At 42.8% G+C, this 20,085-nt stretch overlaps 1 protein-coding gene across 1 annotated transcript in view; it reads left to right on the forward strand.

Annotated features, from left to right (window-relative positions):
- PHLPP1 (PH domain and leucine rich repeat protein phosphatase 1) overlaps positions 1 to 13,258 on the forward strand; it is a 135,818-nt gene extending 122,560 nt beyond the window's left edge. Inside the window, exons 13-17 of the mRNA XM_030265406.4 lie at positions 1,948 to 2,078; positions 5,730 to 5,834; positions 6,750 to 6,944; positions 9,047 to 9,275; positions 11,173 to 13,258. Of these exons, the coding sequence (XP_030121266.4) occupies positions 1,948 to 2,078; positions 5,730 to 5,834; positions 6,750 to 6,944; positions 9,047 to 9,275; positions 11,173 to 12,303 (1,791 nt within the window). The 3' untranslated portion in view covers positions 12,304 to 13,258. The remainder of the gene's footprint in view (positions 1 to 1,947; positions 2,079 to 5,729; positions 5,835 to 6,749; positions 6,945 to 9,046; positions 9,276 to 11,172) is intronic.
- The last annotated feature ends 6,827 nt before the right edge of the window (positions 13,259 to 20,085 follow it).

Here is a 20,085-nt window from a genome sequence, read left to right on the forward strand (position 1 = left end):
GACTTCAATTTCCTTGCTTTACAAAAAAAGAAAAAAGCCAAATAGGATAATACTAGTGTGATCACCTTCATCAATAAATGGAAACAACCCAAGTCTCTTCCAGCCTTGAACACAACAGTAACAAAGCTGTGAAAGCAGCAGCCTAAGCAGGTGCTCCCTGTTCAGCCCTGTCTTCCAGCTGGCCCATCCAGTGCAGAATCCTGTGTGCAGTTGCAGTAGTTCTTCTGGTGCTGCATGGGAGGGGCAAAACCAGCTTGCATTAAAATAACACAGGAGGAAACTGGGATAAGTTAGGAAATAAACTTTCCTGCTTGCCTGTGGAGTAGAACGAAGACTAAATTTAACATAGCAAGTCCTTCCTAACCTATTCTTCAACGAGTACAAGCAACACCTAAGAAATTCCAACCTGATAAATAAACCATCTTCACTAATGCCTAGGAGCCAAGGGATCTGCTGTGGAGTGTCGCTGTCTTTGGCACACTGGGCATTTAAGGAGCACAGTGAAATTATTGGTATTTGTACTTTTCATTCCAGCATGCTCTTCTAATCAAATATGTAATAGCATGGAGGTGTTGAACACAGCAAGGCCTGCTGGCAGCTTCCTTAATCTGCAAAGTAATTATGGCTCTCTGGAAGCAGCAAGCAGTTGTGCAGAGGGAAAAAGCTCACTGGAATGACTGCTGCTAAGCTGTCTACTGTTTTGTTAGCATGACCAATTTAAACTTCGATTTCCTTATCAGGCTTAGATAGCGTCAGCAGTTTGTTCTTCATAGATAATAAAGCTTCCATATTAGACAATCTCAGGATTCCAGATTCAGGTCAGAAGTTTTTATTTTCATTGCACTTATTTAATGAAATGTTTGGACACTGTTCTTTTCTAGGATTTAGTAGGTTATCTTATGTCTGCTTACAGCTCAGGAGCTGATGTCTTTGAATATACCTACAAAAATGAAAGTGCCTGTCTTGTATTGATAGAAATTACATAATGGTCAAAATGTGCAGCTAGAAAAAGTTTCCCTCTTCCCCTTTCAGGTCTATTATTAAAGTTTCTGAAGTCTTTCACTTTTGCAACTTGAAAGTAGAAAATGGCCTTTCAGAAAGATGTAGATAGTTCTTCTGTTAAATATCTGCTCTGTCCTCTCAGAATTACTTTTTTTTTATTTTCATCAGTTTTTGGGGCATACTACACTAGTCATCCTTCTAGTACTTTGGAGATTTGGTTTTGTTATCATATGCCCTATTTTTCCCTGTGTATTGACTTTCATTTGAATGTGCAGCTTGAAGCAAGGTTTGGGGACTTTATCATTATAGTGCACTTGTTCTAGCTAATTTATGCTTATCTAGCCTGCAAATTTCTTTGCTCTTTTGTATTTTTGAAATATTTAAACTTTTTTTTTTCACTCTTTTTTTTCATTGATTTCATATTTAAATACAAATCCATCTAAGATGACACTCCAATATTTTCTTCCCTCTTTCTACTCCTACCTTCTGCAAACATTAATAACACTGCTTATTTTAATATCCCTCAGTAAATACTGAATTCCTGGGAGCCTGATTCCAGTGGCTTAGAAGCCCCAGCTGTACTTACCTCCATTTCCTTTGTCTATTAAGAGACTGTTTTCATTAATAGCATTTTTTCTTAATTACTTTGAAAATCCACTGTCTCTGTGAACAGCAGCCAAACTTTCTGGTTTTATAACAAGATGACACCTGACTAGAGATGGAAATGGAAGGAACATATTTCTAGGTGTCCCAGACACCTGGCAAGGTGGCTAAATGCCATGTAAGTATTTCTTTTGTAAGAACCACTTACTTAAATGAATGGTCTTAGGTCTTGATTGCAGCTTTTATTGTTCATGAAACATGCATTACCACATTTAATCAAAATTTGTATGATCTTGATGACAGCTGAATTCTCATGCATTTTTGGCTGCTTTCCTTTTGCAGTGTGTGGACCTAAGCTGCAATGAACTGAGTGAAGTCACATTGCCTGAAAATCTGCCTCCAAAACTGCAGGAGCTGGACCTGACTGGAAATCCCAGATTAGCCCTGGATCACAAAACCCTAGAGCTTCTGAAGTAAGTTACATTACCGAGTGGGGAAGGAGCAGAACCATTCTAGATGTGAAAACCACAATACACAGAAATGGAATGTCATTTAAGAAATATGGTTTCCTGTTGCCAGTGGATCAGAAAGTAACAGTGCGGATAGGTCTGAAGTTGATGCTTCATTGAAGAGGATGACTTTACCCATTTTGGTGCAATTGCTTTCAGCTGTAACTCCTGGAGGGGTCTGCTAGTCTGGTCTAACCACTGTTGGGCCAGTTTGATTGCATTTTTTTTCTGACACTAGATTGAGCCAAAAGATGTAGTTTATACCACTGATGAGATGCCAGTAGCTGCTTGCTATGTGTTTATGTTGCATTCATCCGGCTTGGGTCTGTCTTTGCCATTTGCTTTTTACCTCTTCACATACTGTTTCTTGTTCCCCTTCATATCTGTCTGCTTCTGTGCTAGAAACTATATTGGTTTTTATATTGAAAGTGCTAAAGACTTGCTCTGTTTGCAGAGAAACGGGTTCCTTTGCTTTGGGACCCTCAGTTTCCTCCTGTCTACCTTTTTGCTTCCTGCCCTGGGATTTAAGTGTCATCCATAACTGAAATTCCCTAAGTGCTCTGGCCCTTCTTCTGCAGTGTGATGAGGAGCTTTGCAGTAAACCAGATAATCTGTGGACAGTGGAGCTGCCTTGAAAACAGCAACGCAGCTGTTTCTTACGTCTTGTTGGAAACTGTACCAGCTCCAAGTTTGCTTCTAAATCTCTTTTATTCTTAAACATCAAATGGTTCCAAGAAGGATCGATTTACTTTTTAGGGGTTGAGCAGTTACTTCATGTTGTTTGCTTTTAAATAGTTAAGATCAGACACTGGAGTAGTAACCCTCATCTATTGTGCAAGCATGGGAAATTTACAGTGTGAGTTTACTTTTAGTTTAAATCAGCCGATTTTCAAAATATAGGTGGAAATTTGAGTAATGATGATTCCTCAGAGGTAAAAACAAGAGTCCATATTCTGCAGCAGGCAGTGAAAAAGAGAGCATGCCTCTATTTTAAGAGTTGCTCTTTGCATACAGGAGAACTTCCTGAAGAAGCAGTGTGTAATATTGCTCTGGTTCATAGGGGAAAAGCTATATGTGTTTATAGAGTTAATGAATGGTGTCAAAACTTTGTGAAATACCAGCTTTTCTTATGTATAACCCAGAAGACAAGAGGATCACACATTCTCTTGACACTTTAGTATTCAGGCATTGTGCATGGTAGCATTCTTGTACAGTTTTAAATTCTAAGTAGTTGAAGAGCAGTGTGGCCCAGTTACATGCTGTATTTTCACTGGCATTTTTGTGGTCCTTAATTCACAGGAAACTTTTTCCTCTCGCATGTGCATTTTCCTTGCTATTTGTTTTGGCATTGTCAGTATGGGTGGGGGTTTTTTGTTTGTTTGTTGGGGGTTTTTTGTTGCATTTTTTGGGAGTGTATGTTTGGGGTTTTTTGGATGGTTTTTTGTTGTTGTAGGGCTTGTTGGTTTTTGATTTTTTTGTTTTAGTTGTTTTTTTTTTTTTTAATTAAATATTCTTAAAGCCTCAGGTCCGTTCTGTTCACTTGTGTTCATTAGGCACAATGAGGTGTTTCAGGCCTCCTGAGGGGTTTCTCAGTGTCTGATACACTACCCTTACTTTTATGGTACACTGGTATAATTGACTGTGAGGGAGGAAGTGCTTCTTTCACTTGATTTTTGTGGCAGGCACAAAAATACTTGTGCACTTAGTACTTTTTATATCCTCCTTCTGCATGTTCAAGGCAGCTCTCCATCTGTGCCCTGGCAGAATTCAAGCAGGTAGTAGGTTAATATGTATTCTCAGCGCTGGTGAGAAGAGTCCTGTCATGCATGCTTGCTTTTTTAGTATGTATGGAGATCTTAAAGGAAGCTTGCAAACTTGGTAGAATGTTGGATGTAAGAATTTTCATTAGCAATTAAGATGGAAAAGAAGAAAAAACCAAGATGCTGTTACTCTGATTTTTAAGAGAGCCTCTAGTTCAATTGTAACAGTCATTTTAAATTAAGGGGAAAATAAGCCAGGCTGTCCAGAAGCTTTAGCCTGTATTGTCTGCGTAGGATGTTCTGCTGGGTATCATTCCCTTCAGGGCACATGGTCTGTTTGTACTGGTGACCCTGAGGAGGCTGGAACCAGTGTGTTGAGGTAGCTTTTTTTTCCCACCACTGCTGGGAAGCCTTGAGAAAACTCTAGATCCTTGACCTGCCCAGGAGCCAGAGGTCACTCAGCCCAGTTAAAAAAGAGACAAAAAGAAACTTTTGTGACCCAGGTTCGTCTGCCCTAGAGATAAATGCCATGTATGAGAAGTCTGCAATGCAAATGTGTTTGCTGATGTGTGTCTTGCTTTGCAGGTGCAACAGAATTAAAATCTCTGCTACTTTAGAGGAGATCCAGGTTTCCAGTTTGATTTGGGGTTAGGTAACCTTTTTTAATAGTCAAGGCAAGACATTTGCCTCCTATTTGTCATGCAGAGAGCTGCAAAACCAAGAACTTAAAACACAAATGGTTCCAACATTATTTATGTAATTTGTTGGCTTTTAGTCTGCCCTCACTGATGTACATCCTGGTTATTAATGTAAAAAGAAATCAAACTGGATGTGACAGTACTTTAGGTTATTTGAGGAAGGCTTTGCAATGCAGAAAAGACTTTCCTGTGTGTACAGGTCAGGTGGGGATTTAGAGGAAAAACGAATGCTCAGAGTGAACAGTTAGACCTTTCTGCTTGTGTCTTTTTATGTTTCATTTGGTTCATGAAAGGTTTGGGTGTCTTTGAAGTGCCTGCAGCATGTGGGGAGCTCGCTTTTCCTGCCTTTGGAAGAGAGCAGTAGGGAGCAGGGGGTAGGTCATCTCTCCCAGCAATGCAGGGCTGTGAAGAGAAGAGTATAAACAGAGAGGGCTGGGCCCTTTTTAAGTCTTTTCTATGCTCTGGGAGATACTTGAAATTCAGGCTAAAGGCTATGTTGGTAGTAAATTGGAGGGTAGAGGATCAAGGACTTACTTGAAAATTGGACTGCACAATTGGGGAATGCAGAAGGGCTATGCCTGCTGTGAGGACCACAGGCTGGCTCTTGCAGATTGGTGCAGGATCAGGATGGAGCTGAGTTCTGTTTTGTGGGTGTTTTCATGAAAGGCTGTTGCTGCACGTTGTTGCTAAACAACTACTTTAAATTTTTTTTTCAATTTAGGGGATGCTGCAGGTCGTACAGGAGATTTCATTTGAGTACAATGAAAAGAGCACAGAAACTTGTTTAAATGGCTGGGAGAGATGTATAAGTTTTAAAAGTCAGTTTGCTGTACTAGCTTTCATCAAACGAGTGGCAAATTAGCTTTGTATTTGTACAGGGCCTGGTTTGAACCAAATAGCTCAGGGGTGAAGGCAGGGGGAAGCACAGACCAGCTAAGCAAAGAAGTGCAGCTGACACCCTCATAGAGACTTAGTTACTAGTTGGTTGTATACACGCACATAAAGGTAACCACTTTGGATGTCCCGCTTCGTTTTCTACTATTAAATGTCTTACTAAGAACTGGGAGAGTAAAAAAGGGTGTTCTTTTCACGTTTGAAGTTGGATCACATTAGCAAGTCCATCCATTGCATCTCTCTCCTTTCCTTTCTCCTTGCAGCAATATCCGGTGCTTCAAGATCGACCAGCCGTCGGCCGGCGACGCGTCGGGAGCGCCGGCGGTGTGGAGTCACGGCTACACGGAGGCGTCCGGCGTCAAGAATAAGTACGGCCTGGCACGGCTTTTGTTGTGCAAGCGCCTCTGTGCCGGGACAAAGAAATCCTTTCCTCAGTGGAAGTTTTGGGGACGTTCTGGGGTTTGCAGAGGCCAAGCCACGTCTCTCCATTTGTGTACCGAGCTCTCCTGCCTGGCTCTCCCTTTGGGTCTTTGTTAGGGAAGTTGCTAAGATACAAGGGTAGCTGACACATTTGGTCTATGCAAGACTCTGCTACTTGCAAAAGACCTGAGTGTTTAAAAGCATTTTCCTCTTTGCAAAGCTTCTTTATCTTCAACCAAAGGATGTTTACCAAGAAAATCAGAGATACTAAAGAAGAGACAGAATGGCCAAAACTCTGAATATTCATAGTGAGTGGCGTTCCTGGGACTAAAGGCAGCACTTGACAAATAATGTACCAAGAGTCTGCTAGTCTCTGTGTTGCTGGCAATGTGATGAATCTTTCTTTGTTCCTCAAATACCTTTTTAGAAATCTTCTGCTACCTAGGTTTCCATAGCAAGTGCCAGCAAGCCTTTCCTAACTCTTAACTGATTTAACACACAACTTGGTTATCAGCACGCTAAATCCCAAGGATGGCTTTTGGAGCAGCAAGTGCAGTTTAAATTGGAGTTGTTTCAGAGATACTTTCCCTCCCATTTTTACAATAAAAAATTCACATGCTGAAAAGGAGGAAGAATCCTTAGGGCTTAGCTTGAACCTCCAGTATAGTTCTTTCCATGTCTTAGCACTGTTGATGAGCCTCACTCATCCCCACAGCTCAGAAAGCAGTCCTGAAACTCCTGTGACCAGAGGTGGTTAAAGCTGGCGCTCAGAGCAAGCTGCATCTCTCTGGTCAAAATGACAACTTGAGAAACTAGTAGTGGCACAGAACCCCTGATGTTTTCCTGCTTTGTTTTTTCCCTAGGCTGTGTGTGGCAGCGCTTTCGGCCAACAACTTCTGCGACAACCGGGAGGCCCTTTATGGTGTGTTTGATGGGGACCGCAATGTGGAAGTGCCCTATCTGCTGCAATGCACAATGAGTGACATCCTGGCAGAAGAGCTGCAGAAAACAAAGAATGAGGAGGAATACATGATCAACACTTTCATTGTTATGCAGAGGTGAGTCTTGGATCTGAAGTTTTTTTTACCTTATCTGTGCTTACTGTGCAGGTCAGGCACCTGCTCTTGCTTCGAAGAAATGTGAGAGGGGGGAAAAAAAGCCTTGGTATCTGGCTACAGTGTTTCCTTATATTGCTTGTTTTGTGAATATTGCCTCAGTTCCTTTGAGGTGTGGGGAGAAAAATCCCAACACCTCTCCAACCAAGCAAAAAAATCCCAACCCACCTGCAAAGTTACTAAAATGTTCATGACTAAGTGGTGGGTGAAGGTTTATTCCTTTTTGGTATCATCTCCGAGTATTAAGGTTTACAATTGGCCATAACCAAGTCAGTGATATCAATGTCTTGATCATCTTTTTAAACTTCCTTGCTACAACTGCCTGCAAAGCCTGAACTCATCCTTTCTGTTTCTGCATACCAATTCAGGTTATTTAAGGTTATGCAAATATTTAATACACGGAGTCTGACTTTATAGAAATCCCTTTGGCCTTTGAATAATATTTGAGCAGGACCCATCCATAGAGCTTGTGATATAATAGTTGTGAGTGTAATAGTAGTTGTGTGGAGTGGTTTGGAAACCATGTGTGCTGTTCTGGACAGAAAAAGAAATTGTGCAAGGGAGACACTGGGTGAAGGAGGAGTGTGAAGGGAATTGAACAGAGGAGAGTGAAGAGGTCACAGAAACAGAGGGGAAAGCAAATAACCAGCTTAGAGACTGAGTAAATGGATCAAATTAAAAGTAGCATTGCTTCTCGTTGAATTTCTGCACCATTGGAAAGGAAAAATACTTGAAGTTGTTGTATTGGGAAAGATAGGGAAGCAGTAGGGTGGCATTGAATCTTACAAACACAAGGGAGAAAACACTTCCTTCCCATAATTGCTTACAACAGTGCCTCAGACTGCCAACTGAGAAGGTGGTTGCCATATACTTAAAATACTCAAAAACAATAACAAATTTGAGTACTGGAAGTACTTATTAAGTGGTTTTGTTTGCTACTAATTCAATTTACAAAGCTCTTTTTTTGGTGGGGGGTTGGTGTTTTGATTTTTACTTGGTTTTGGGTGTTTTTGTTTTGTTGTTTTGTTTTTTGTTTTTGTTTTTGTCTCAAATCAAAATCAGCTAACCATTTCTTTGGAGAACCACAAATAGTATTCATTCCAGTTGCATTTAGCCATTCACTGATGCTTACAGGTGATATGCAGCACTCCTAGAGTTTAGAGTTTTATATTTGTAAAAAATAATGAAGAAAGAACATTTAGGCTTGGTTGCAAATTTAGTTGTCCATTCTGTCCCCAAGATTTTGAATCTAAAGTTCTTATTAACTATACCTAGCCTTAATATAAATACTAGTAATTAGCTTTCTAATTACTATAGAGATAAGATCCTGATAAACAAGCTACTAGGAATGATGGGTGCTTTTTCATAGTCTAATATTGAAATTAATTTACATTTTAATGGCAGACTTCTGAAAACTTCCTTTTTATCCATAGACTTTTTTTTCCTACTGTGGCTTCTACTGAAAAAGCAGGCTTAAACATATCTAAGAACTTTTTTAACAGGCTAGCACCTGACTGCATAAATTTACTTTTTCACAGTTGAATTCACAGCCATTGTGATTTTTTTGTGATAATTTGATAACTTTTATGAACATTATCCTGAAGATATCGCAAAACAGCGAACCTCTGCCGTCTGCTTTTGTGCAAAAGCAGAGAGTTTTTACAGTCAGAACTATTATTTTTATAATAAGATCCATAGCTTCAGAAGCCAAAGCTCTATCTGACCTTTAAAACAAATATCTATTAGATGTAAAGGAAAAGACAACTGTGAAGCTGTTAGAAGTGAAAAGATTTTTTTTTTCTTAAATTGAGCCTATTTGAGTATCTGCATATGTGAAAATAAAACCCTGCCTGAGAGTTGCACATGGGATCCCTGCAGTGCTGCTGCTGTAGTGTCACAGTCTTCAGTGGAGACTTTTGTTTCTGTCCCAGTGATCCAATAGTGTCCTGAATGCTTCTGGTTGTGGAACAGCGGCTGTTTCTCCACAGTGCTGCTAATACTTGTTTTCCAATTAAAGAACAATCACTGTTTTGTTTAAATTCCAGGAAACTTGGAACGGCTGGGCAGAAACTTGGAGGCTCTGCTGTCCTTTGCCACATAAAACATGATCCCATGGACCCTGGTGGATGCTTCACGCTAACCTCAGCAAACGTGGGGAAGTGCCAAACCGTTCTCTGCCGGAATGGGAAACCTCTGCCTTTGTCCAGGTGTTATGTGATGAGCTGTGAAGAAGAGCTGAAGAGGATTAAGCAACATAAGGCCATTATCACAGAGGTTAGAGAACAGCTGGGGAATGTTGCAACTTGCAGCTTCTTTGGAGAGCATTTGCACAGCAGTGCATGAAATGACATGATATCAGTAACCTCTAGGAGGTGGTGTTCATGGTGTGGGTTCCTCAGTTGCACTTCTCCTTTCAAGGTGATTCATACCGTGCAATCAAGTTGCTTTTCCATTCCATTGCCATGCTGGACTTCAGTTAGCTTTCAAGAGCATGTTGCATTGAAACGGGAAAGCAGATAGTCTCTCTTCCTTCTAATGGGAGAGGAATTGCTGTGTTGAAACTGTCATGGAGAGCTTTTCCAATTAAAAAGGATGAGAGGGCAGAGCACTTGGAACAATGCCGTCCTGCCCTTAGGAGACTCCTTGCTCCTGGCAGGCTGACTTTGCTGTCTGAGTTGTGTTCCCAGAACTGCCCTTTGACAGGCTGCTCTTGAAGAGAGCACTTGCCCAAGAGGAAAACTCACTCTGTGCTCAGCTGAACCATGAGAGAGGAGAAAACTATTTGTTCCTTTCTTAGATGCTTGAAGCCACTGCTGTCAGTTTTGCTTTGCCTTGTGTGACACATGCAGAAGAATAGACAAATATTGAATCCTCCTAATGGTGGGGGAAAGGGCAGAAACCTCCCTGTGTGCCTGAGAGCAGAGTGGGCATGTGTGTGTGGAGTAAGTCATGTGCCTGTTGATCTTGCCTGGGAAAGGTGAGGGCTGGGATCTCAAATGTGACAAATTGAAAGGGAATTACTCCAACATAGTGTGCATCAGGGAGGCATGCTCATTCTGTGGTTCTGTAGAGGAAAAGGGAAATTTCTAGGCTGAATCTTCAGATGACTCACTGATTTCATGTACACTGATGGCTTATCACTGCTGTCAGCCTTCTAATGGGAAAGTTAACAAGCCGACATGAGGACTTTTTTTTTTTCTGAGTGATTTTAAAGAGGAAGCTTTTTTAGTCTTGGTTCACTTTTTTTGTGGTTATCTGCTTTATAATAACGCCTACAATTATTGGCTGGACTCAAAAGGTGTAAATCCTCACCTTTGCTATTCTTCTTGACTACGCAATTAACAGGGTGCAGCTATCCCCAGCAGGCTGACAGATAGCCAGACTTGCTGTTTCAGACACTTGCTCTGCTTATTCTGGCAGCTTGGATTCTAACCAGAACAGGATTCTGGGATTTGGACGTGCATAGGATTCTTTTCGCAAATGCGTCCATTTTTACTGATGTTATCCCTTCAGATACTACTCCTCCTCCCTTTGCAAATGTCATATCTAAGTGGAAATGTAGTAAGTAATTGGGGCGTGTAAAACATTTCACTACAACTCAGCTGACTGAGAAATGCAGACTTGCTCTCTGCTACATTTGACTTGCATGCTTAATTTAAAGGGTTTTTTTAAAATGAACCTTTATAAAGTGATGAGCCAAGATAAAACCTACAATTGTTATAGCTGCAAGAGAAGACTTGTGTAACTGAATGAGCTGCCCATATATCAAATGTGTGTTGCTTTGCTCTGTCTAAAGCCAGATACGTGGGTGGAGGAGGGATAAGTCTGACTCACTGGTAAAAGATTTGTCCAGTTGGCTGTTGCAGCTGCAGGAGCAGAATAGATGGCTCTTTGTTGCAGCCTTCTGCTTTGTTGGTCTGTGCATAGGTGGTGCTGATGACAAATCAGTTGGGTGTAGGAGGTGCAGCACAGGATTGCAAACCAGCCCTTGCTGTGCTATAATCCCAGCTCTGTCACCTCCTTGCAGGTCACTTTGCTTGTCACTCTCCTTGTCTGTGAATGGCAGTGTTGGGGGCACTGCAAAAACAGCCATCAGTCAAATACAAGGAGAGGCAGGTACTGTATATCCTTGTCTATCTTGTTGCCAATTTCCTGTCCTTTCTCATTTCAGGATGGCAAAGTGAATGGTGTGACAGATTCAACAAGAATCTTGGGGTACACCTTCCTTCACCCAAGTGTTGTGCCGCGTCCTCACGTCCAGTCCATTACCTTAACTCCACAAGATGAGTTCTTCATTTTGGGGAGCAAGGGGCTGTGGGACAGTCTCTCCATGGATGAAGCAGTTGAGGCCGTCAGAAACGTGCCTGATGCGCTGGCAGCCGCCAAGAAGCTTTGCACTTTGGCCCAGAGTTACGGCTGCAACGACAGCATCAGCGCTGTCGTGGTTCAGCTCAACGTGACGGAGGACAGCTTCTGCTGCTGTGAGCTCAATGGGGTCCCGCCCCCCAGCCCCGGCATCTTCCCCCAGTCTGTCAACGTGGTCATCAAGGACAGGCCCGCAGACGCGCTCGGGATGCCGTCTTCGAGCAGCGGCATGGCTTCCGAAATCAGCAGCGAGATCTCCACCTCGGAAATGAGCAGCGAGGTGGGGTCCACAGCCTCCGACGAGCCTCCCCAGGTGACCATGAACGAGAACAGCCCGGCGTACCCGGGAGAGCAGCGCTGCATGCTGCACCCCGTCTGCCTGTCCAACTCTTTCCAGCGGCAGCTCTCCAGCGCCACCTTCTCCAGCGCCTTCTCTGACAACGGCCTTGACAGCGACGACGAGGAGCCCATCGAGGGGGTGTTCACCAATGGCAGCCGCGTGGAGGTGGAGGTGGACATCCACTGCAGCCGAGCGAAGGAGAAGCAGCTTCTCCAAGTGCCAGTGGAAGCCAGTGACGAAGGGATCGTTATCAGTGCCAATGAAGATGACCCCGGCCTTCCCAGGAAAGCTGAATATTCTGCCACAGGCACAATAGGGCGCCGGCGGGGCAACGGCTCTGTGGCACCACACGAGAGGAGCCATAACTTAATTGAAGTTGCAACAGATGCGCCACTCAGAAAAACCGGGGGCTACTTTGCTGCTCCAGCACAACCTGATCCTGATGACCAGTTCATCATCCCACCAGAGCTTGAAGAAGAAGTCAAGGAGATTATGAAGCAGCACCAGGAACAACAACAACAACAGCAGCAGCAGCAGCAACAGCAGAAGCAGTATCCGATGGACCACCTGGCAGACTATTATGACACACCACTATGACCCACTCTATTTACTGCTCAAAAATAAACTAACAAAAAAGGAGACTTGACTGTGAGACCCAGTGGGCTTGCATTACAGCAGGGGTTTTCCTTATCCTTTTCCTTTATATACTTCCTTTTCCTTATCCTGCCACTACAGATAACTGCAGCTTTTCTGTTTGTTAGGTTTAATATTCATTGACTTTCTTCTAGAGACGCTTGACTGGTAAAGTTTAAAATAGTTAACCCTCCTTTAACATATCAAGTGTAAAAACAGGAAAACAAAACAAAAAATAATAAAAAAATAAAAAGGTTTAATATATTGCTGAGAAACAGATGATGATGTAATATTTTTTAAAATGGCTTGTTTGTTTTGTTTGAAAAGCAGGGCAGTAGCCAGTGCTAAATGATTTAAGTAATATTGTAATACTGTATTTCTTTGAGAGAAAAGGCTTTTTTTGGTCTTGAAAATGATAGACATTTGTAGAATATGGAGACTAACTCCTAGGAGTTGCTTTACTCTTTCAGGTGACTTAAGTCACTGAGATTCACTAATTTTCTCTGAGAGAACAGTTGATTGGGAAATTCCTGTAAATAGCTCAGTGTTGTATAGTGATGCTTACATGTTTTGTAGCCTTGGCATTAAGGACACAACCTGAAAAACTGACCTTTTTTTCTTAAGTGACTCTTTGGGCCGTGGTCATTAAACGCAATGGACTGTGTGGCTGTGTACAAGTTAGCTAGAGCCCAGGTGGTGTAGACTGTTCGAAGAAACTCACTTTTTCCTCTGGTCTCTTTCTTTCCTTACTTTTACAGACACGTTTTGTTTGTGTTCCTTAACTGCTGCCACAACCAGCATGATTGTATAGAGCTCATTTGCTGTAGAACATTTACATACCAAGAGTTATATTAAAGCTGAATGCACAAATGAACATGTCATAATTTTTTGTTATAATAAATACAAAATTTACACCTGATGTCTGCTTTTATGTCTGACTAGCTGAGCAACAGCTCTCAAACAGCAGCTTGCTGTGGTTCCTCAGCATGCTGCTCAGTTAACCAAGAAGTGTTGAAACTTTTTCAGCTTGATCACATTTTTACACTAACTGCAGAAGCTCACTTGTACTTTCAGAATTCAAAAGTTGTGTAAAGTGGCCTTTAAAAGATACAAACCAACTCTCTGAGGAATTGACCTCTTCCATTTTTTTCCTTCTTGGTACTAATGCAGCACTATTGATTTGCCCTTTGCCACAGTATTGACAATGCCAGAAGACTGAAGAGGAGCGGTGTGCTCTGGCTCTGTCCCACTGGGACTGAATGACTGAAGATAGAAATTATGAAGAGACAACAAAAGGTAGAAGGAAAGCTTTGGATACTGAGAGAAGAGAGAAAATATGAGGAGAAGGCAGAAAAATGAATTTAAAACTACCTATGTAAATTTGCTCCAATGTGCTGCATGAACATGAATTCGATGGCAATCAGACTTTGATAGCAAAGGAGCGTCTTTTTGTGATTCCTGTGGGAAAGGAGAAATGTCCTTTCTCAGTATTACTCTCAGCCAACTGCTCCATTTTACTTCTCAGTCTTTAAAAGCTGAAGTAGTGTGCAGTCATGACAGTGTCTTGTTCCTTCTTGGCATTTGGCTTGTATTTGGGAAGAGGACTGTGCTGACAGGCTGTTGTCCTTATTCTGTTCTAGGCTGAAATAGCCAAGTTAGAACAGGATTGCTGTTAACAGAAGATTTTTAGTTACTTTTCCTTAATAACAATAACAGCAGAGGAGCAAAACACTAAAATACCTGGTTTGATAAATGTTTATAGCACTGTGTACTGTAGATCTAGAAAATTGTATTTCATTGTAATTTGAGCTTCAAAATATCCCTTTCTTAAAGAAAACTCATTAAATAATGTATTTAAACAAAAAGGGTTTATGGTTTATTGGTCAGTAACTCTCAGGTGTTCTTTGGTAAACGGTTTGTATATTTCAGATTTTGCTGAATTGATTCGGTGTCCTTGGAAAACGGGGTGGTTTTTTTTGGTATTTTTTTGGGGGGTTTTTTTGGTTTTTTGTTTTGAGTTTTTTTGGGTTTTTTTTGTTGTTTTTTTTTTTTTTTTTTTTCCTGTTCCAATGCTGCTTGAGGCTGAGGGTGATAACTAGCAAGGACACTACCTTTATTTTCCTGTTGCTGGTGGAGGAGTAACCTTGCTGTCACTGTCTCTGGGCTAAGGTGTCTGCTGTGCTAGACATGGGGTAATTCCGAGAGAGGAGCAGAGGGCAGAACAAGAGTGGAAGGGGAACCATTTCATGTGAGCTAAACTTTGGCTCAGTGCTGGCAACTGATACTCCCCTTCTCTCATGTGAATAGAAGGATATGCACATAGGCTCTATAAAGACTTTCCCTTCCCTCCATTTGAAGGACAGACTCCCACAAACTTGCCAGCCCCTGTGGCATTCACTCCCTACAGCCAACACTGTGGTTTCCCTACTTATGCCCTTACTTTGAAGTGTAGATGGTCAGAACTGACAGCCCACTGAAGGCTGCCCCTTTCAGCCTGGTGCCTTCTGTAGTTAGCAGCAGCATCCTGGGGTCATGGCTTCTGTGGCAGCAGAGTGACAGGATTTTGGTGGAGGAATTGTACCTTTGGATTATTTACTCTGCTTTGAAAAAGATGGCTGTGATAGTAGCCTGTCTTAGCAAGTCATAATGTGAAGGTTTGATGCATTCATAGGGGTGACTTCATCCCTCTGCTGGGCTTTGTGTCACGTATGGGGCTAGATGGCTAGGTTGGATGGCTTGCTGCATGTTTGTCAATAGCATTTAGTTTTAAACGGGCAAAAGGTATTTTGTCCTGGCTTTAAACTGGGACTTGAAAAACAAGGTACAGTGTTTGCAACTCATGATTTTTTCTGGATGTTACCATCCTCTTTTACAAAATGGGGGGTTAGCGTGTTCTCACCTCATGAGGGATGAAGCTAAGGTCACCGATTGCATCTACATGCACTAATCTGCACATGATTTTTTGATTATGTTCACAGTGTATTTTGCAGTTTTGACCTACTGGACTATCTGACTCAAAGACATGTGGATTTATTTGCAGAACTTGACAGCTGTAGCGGGGATGATGGTTGGGAGCTAAAAAGAAGCCTTTCAGCCATGAAAAATGTAAAACCCCATTACTTTTATAATCAAACCTTGCATGTCCTTTGAAATTTGCTGATAGTTGTATCTGAGACAAGCAAAAATGGATAAATAAGAGGAGGTAGATGGCTGATGGCAGAGAAATGAGCATATTTACATTATTTCCTGGAGCATAATTTTAAACAGAAAGTACTGTTTAAACAGTGGTACTGTTGAGAAGTCACTGAGTGTCTTCTGTGCTTGTAAATGCGAGCCTTTTCTTAAAAGGCATAAAAACTTTTTTCTTGCTTCTAATGTAAAACATTTTGTTGTGCCAGAATAGCCTGTTGGCATCCTGCCTGTGCATTCAGTGTGTGGCACCACCATCTCCATAAGGGATCACCATGGTGGCATTGCCTTACTGGCATGGCTTACTGGCCTTGGAGTGTGCCGCTGCATCCATGTGGGTTGTGTCTCTCATGGCTACAGAATGTGTTGCTACTGTAGTGCCCCTTAAGTCTTGCTTCAAGTAATCTCTTTGTAGCAAGCTTGGCTTCATCACCAGTCCTCATGTTTATTTACAGCTCATACATGTAATTTTCCAGCAAATTGTACATATTCACTTCTTAAGCATAACTTTGCTACTTTGGAAGTGCTGGGTGTTAATGAAATGTCACACTTGGCTCTGAAAGTAATTTCTGCATCTCTGCACTAGTCATGGATGGTGCCTCTTGGGTGCAGCATTGCAGGTCTGGGCTTGCAAATGTGTGCTTGAGTGGGTTGGTTGGGATAACCCCGTGAAGGGTGTTGCTGGTCTGGAGGGCAGGAGGGCTTGAATCAATTTAAGCAGAGCAGTAGGATTCAAAGGAGTGAACAGAATAGCAGCTTCAGCCTGATCTGCCTGATTTCCCTGGACACTGCCAGCCCCTTAGTGGAGAGGTGTGCTTTTTCAAAGAGGAGAAGGCACTCAAGCCAAACAGTTCTCAGCAGTGCTGTTGGGTCAGGTCCCTCAGAGCTTTGGCTGCAGGGGGCAGCTACATGGCCAGAAGATGGTAAAAATATGTTTTGGGCTCAGCTGGAACCAGGACAGTCTTGGTGTCTGTTAAATGTTTACTGTTCTCTGTTAACCTGCTTTACTGCCCTGCCTTGTTAGTTCTGTTGACTTGTTTGGGGCTAACGTCTGCTATTGTTGGAGTAGTTGCTTTGTCTTACAGATTTGTTACTTGTGTGCTTGCACTGAGAGTTTCATGGGGTACTACGTGAACCAATCTGTTTCCTCTTGATTGCTTGCATTTTGCTGTGCCTCAGACTGATGCTGTAAGTATTCGAATGCCTAACAAGCCTAAGAAGACTCCTGCTTCTGTGGAAGGCTGAAAGTTAAAATTTGTCTCCTGCCTGAGAGCAAGAAACTCTTTGCAGCCATTTCAATCAAAAGGTGAGGGTGGAACCCCCCCAAATATTTAATAGACTAACTGCAGCCGCAGGGCACAATCAGTATACCACTTATCTAGGACATCAGTGTGGAAAATGTTCCTTGTTTGCTTCAAGTCCCTGGTTTAAATGCTTGGTCCCTGCTTTTATCCAGACTGTTTTATTTGTATTTCCATTCCTGTTGAGGTCAACAGTTCATTCTTTAGATCATCCTTTCTCCGGCTGACAAGTTTGGATTCACCTGCGGTTGACTTGGATACCTCGTCCTACCTTTTATCTCATGCCATGAGCTAAGCTTGCCCTCTAGGTTGAGACTGAGCCAGGATCTGAACAAGGCAGACACTATCTCATCTTTTCCATATTTTTTTAATATTGTAAGCTGAAGAGAGACACTTAAACTGCAAGAGCTCATCAGAAGCATGACGGCATGAGGAAGCTGTTGCATAATAAGTGCAGTGTGACAGAGACCTGGGACAGGCAGGACTGGTCTGCTCCCTCATAGGGAGAGCCAGGAGCCGGTGATCCCGAGGCTTTCTGCTATAAGGGATTCGGGGTGCCTGATTTACAATCAGAATGTGGATTCCTGCACGTCTGGCTTTGGGGGAGAGGATGAAGTATGCAGTCCCAAGGCTGGGGAAGTAGTTCCTGCTGTTGGATGGAGTTCAGCTGGCTCTTCTTGCCCTGTTGCCCATTAGGGTCTCAGTTCCAATGTCCTGCTGCTCATCACAGCCTCTGGTGCATTTGGTGGTTTTGTTGGAGCTTGTTCTTGTGTGTGTCTCATTAAAATTAAGGAAACAGACAGAAAAGGGATCTTTTACCAATGGTTCTATAGAATTGTCTTTGGAGGTTTGTGTTTAGAGCATGTAGGTAACTTAGGGGTGTCCCAGGGGCCATCGGTGGGCGAGGATGGGGCTCTGGAGGCCTTCAGGAGCTCCAGTGCCAGCAGCCCTGTGACAAGAGCCTGGGCACCAGACACAATGCTCTGAGCACAGCAGGCTCTTCTCCCCTTGTTAGATTCAGCACAGCTGCACCAAGAGAAATAAATGTGTTTTAACCATAAAGTTGTCAGTATTGACTCGTGGAACAGATGGGATTGTTTTGCTAATTAAATGTATGCTGTTGAATGCTTTAAAGGAAATTGGGATGCAGAACTATGAAGAGAGACTGGTGTAGCAGAAGTCTGTGACTTGTAAGATGCTTTTTCATTTTAATTCCTCTTAAGGAGAGAGACACCGGCATTTTGTGGGGGGAAAAAAAAATCTGCCAGTAGGTGCCCTTGCAGTTAGTACTTACCTTGGTCCTGAAATTACAGAATATATAGTGACATCCAGTGCATAGAATAGTGCATAGAATACATAGTGAAGTGCCCTGCTCAAATGTCTTTAAAATTGGGTGGCAAAGAAGAGCAAAAATTGTTGTATCTTTTTAAAGTGGCCAAATCTGTCCTCCTGAAAGGAGCAAATCTCTCTGAAAGCAAGCTTTGCCAGGTCACCTATGGTAGTTTCATTTGACAATGGGTAAAGAGATTTTTCTGTTTTCTCATTTCTGTTGGGCAAGATTTGACCACAAATTTTCAGAATTTGTTGCTTTGCTGTTCAGTATCAGCTCAGGTATCAACAGAGTCGTTCCCTGGCATTTTTTGAATGCTTTGGAGATAAGAACATGGGAAAGGATGTCCCCAGACCATCCTGCACCATCAGAAATAGGAATGTCTAGGAAGGGGGATCCATAGCAAGAGACCCTTCCCATTCCCAGTGGTCTGTGGCTTGCACTTGTTTGAACCAGGAGCAATGTCCTTGTGAAGATGATCGGAGATGACTTTCAGGCCTCCTGTTTTTGGTTTTTTTTTTTTTTTTTTTTTTTTTTTTTTTTTTTTTTTTTCCCCGGCGGGGAAAGGCGTATTCCTGCTGGCCGTGTTATTTGGGAGCTGCGAGGGCTCCCCCTCGTGTTGCCGGGGACAGGACCAGCGCTGCTGCATCCTCCCCCTTGGCGGCGGCCGGGGCAGCGGCGGCATCCCGCACCCTCTGCTCCCCCTACATGAGCCGTGCAGGAGCACCAGAGGCTGGGAAAAGCCTTTCTTCACCAAGGAAGGCAGCAACACAGACATAGCAGGCGTTGTTTCGCACAGACTGAGGGGTCTCAGAAGCCTCCTGAGTGTTTCTAACACATTTGCTGTGAGTCCGAACAAGGATGTGAGGGCTGAAGGAGCCAGGGAAGCCACGTCTGCTACTGCTCAGGAGAGCACCTGCAGCGCTGCCAGGTAAAACAAGGCCTTAGCAAGATCTCACGTAGTCTTAGCAAATTATGTGCAATGAGATTTTGATTCCAGCATGTCTTATTTGAACCAATAAACTGCCAAATCTTCACTGTCAGAGCTGATTCAGTCTAAAAATCTGAATCCCCTTTAAGTTGCACAAGTGCTGAAGCATGTCCAGAGGAAGGCAGTGGAGCTGGTGAAGGTCTGTACCACAAGTGTGATTAGGAGCAGCCTAGGGAGCTGCTTTGTTTAGGTAGTTCAGGAGAAAAGGAGGCTTGGGAGATGTTACCACTCTCTACAACTGCATTGAAAGGAGGGTGTATCCAGGTGAGGGTCAGCCTCTCCTCCTAAGTAACAAAATGAGACGTAATGGCATTGGGTTGAACCGAGGGAGTCTTAAAAAGATTTCTTCGGGCATTGAAATGTGTTCAGGCATTGAAACAGGCTGCCCAGGGAAGTGGTGGCATCGCCATCCCTGGAAATGTTCAAAAGATGTGGTTGTGGGCACTTGAGGACATGGTTTAGTGGTGAACACAGCAGTGCTGGGTTAACAGCTGGACTTGGTAATCTTAGAAGTCTTTTTCCAATCTTAATGACTCTGTGATGGTGCCATTTTGTTGGGGAATTATTTTTGTACTCTGAAGCAAGGAAAACACCCTACTTGCACCTGTGTGCATCTGTCTTATGAGCCTTTCTACAGCCTTCTGAAAAACTACCTGTAAAACACATGCAGGCATTTCTCAGACTTGAGCCCCTTGTTCAAACAAAACAAGGCCCGAGAGTTTTGGGGAGCGCAGTAGCAGCTCTGTGTGTGAAAGGCATCCCTGGAAATCAATAGACTATAGTAATGAAGGGCATCCTGTGACTTGCCTGTTTTGCACTGTCACACGCCTGAACCAATTACATCAAATGCCTTGACAACTGGTGGACCTTGTGAGGGGTCTCATTTTTATTTATGACAGGTGATGTTGAGCATCTGTGACAGTTTTTATGCTGTG

The sequence above is a fragment of the Taeniopygia guttata genome, chromosome 2 (assembly GCF_048771995.1).
Source record: "Taeniopygia guttata chromosome 2, bTaeGut7.mat, whole genome shotgun sequence".
NCBI lineage: Eukaryota > Metazoa > Chordata > Aves > Passeriformes > Estrildidae > Taeniopygia > Taeniopygia guttata.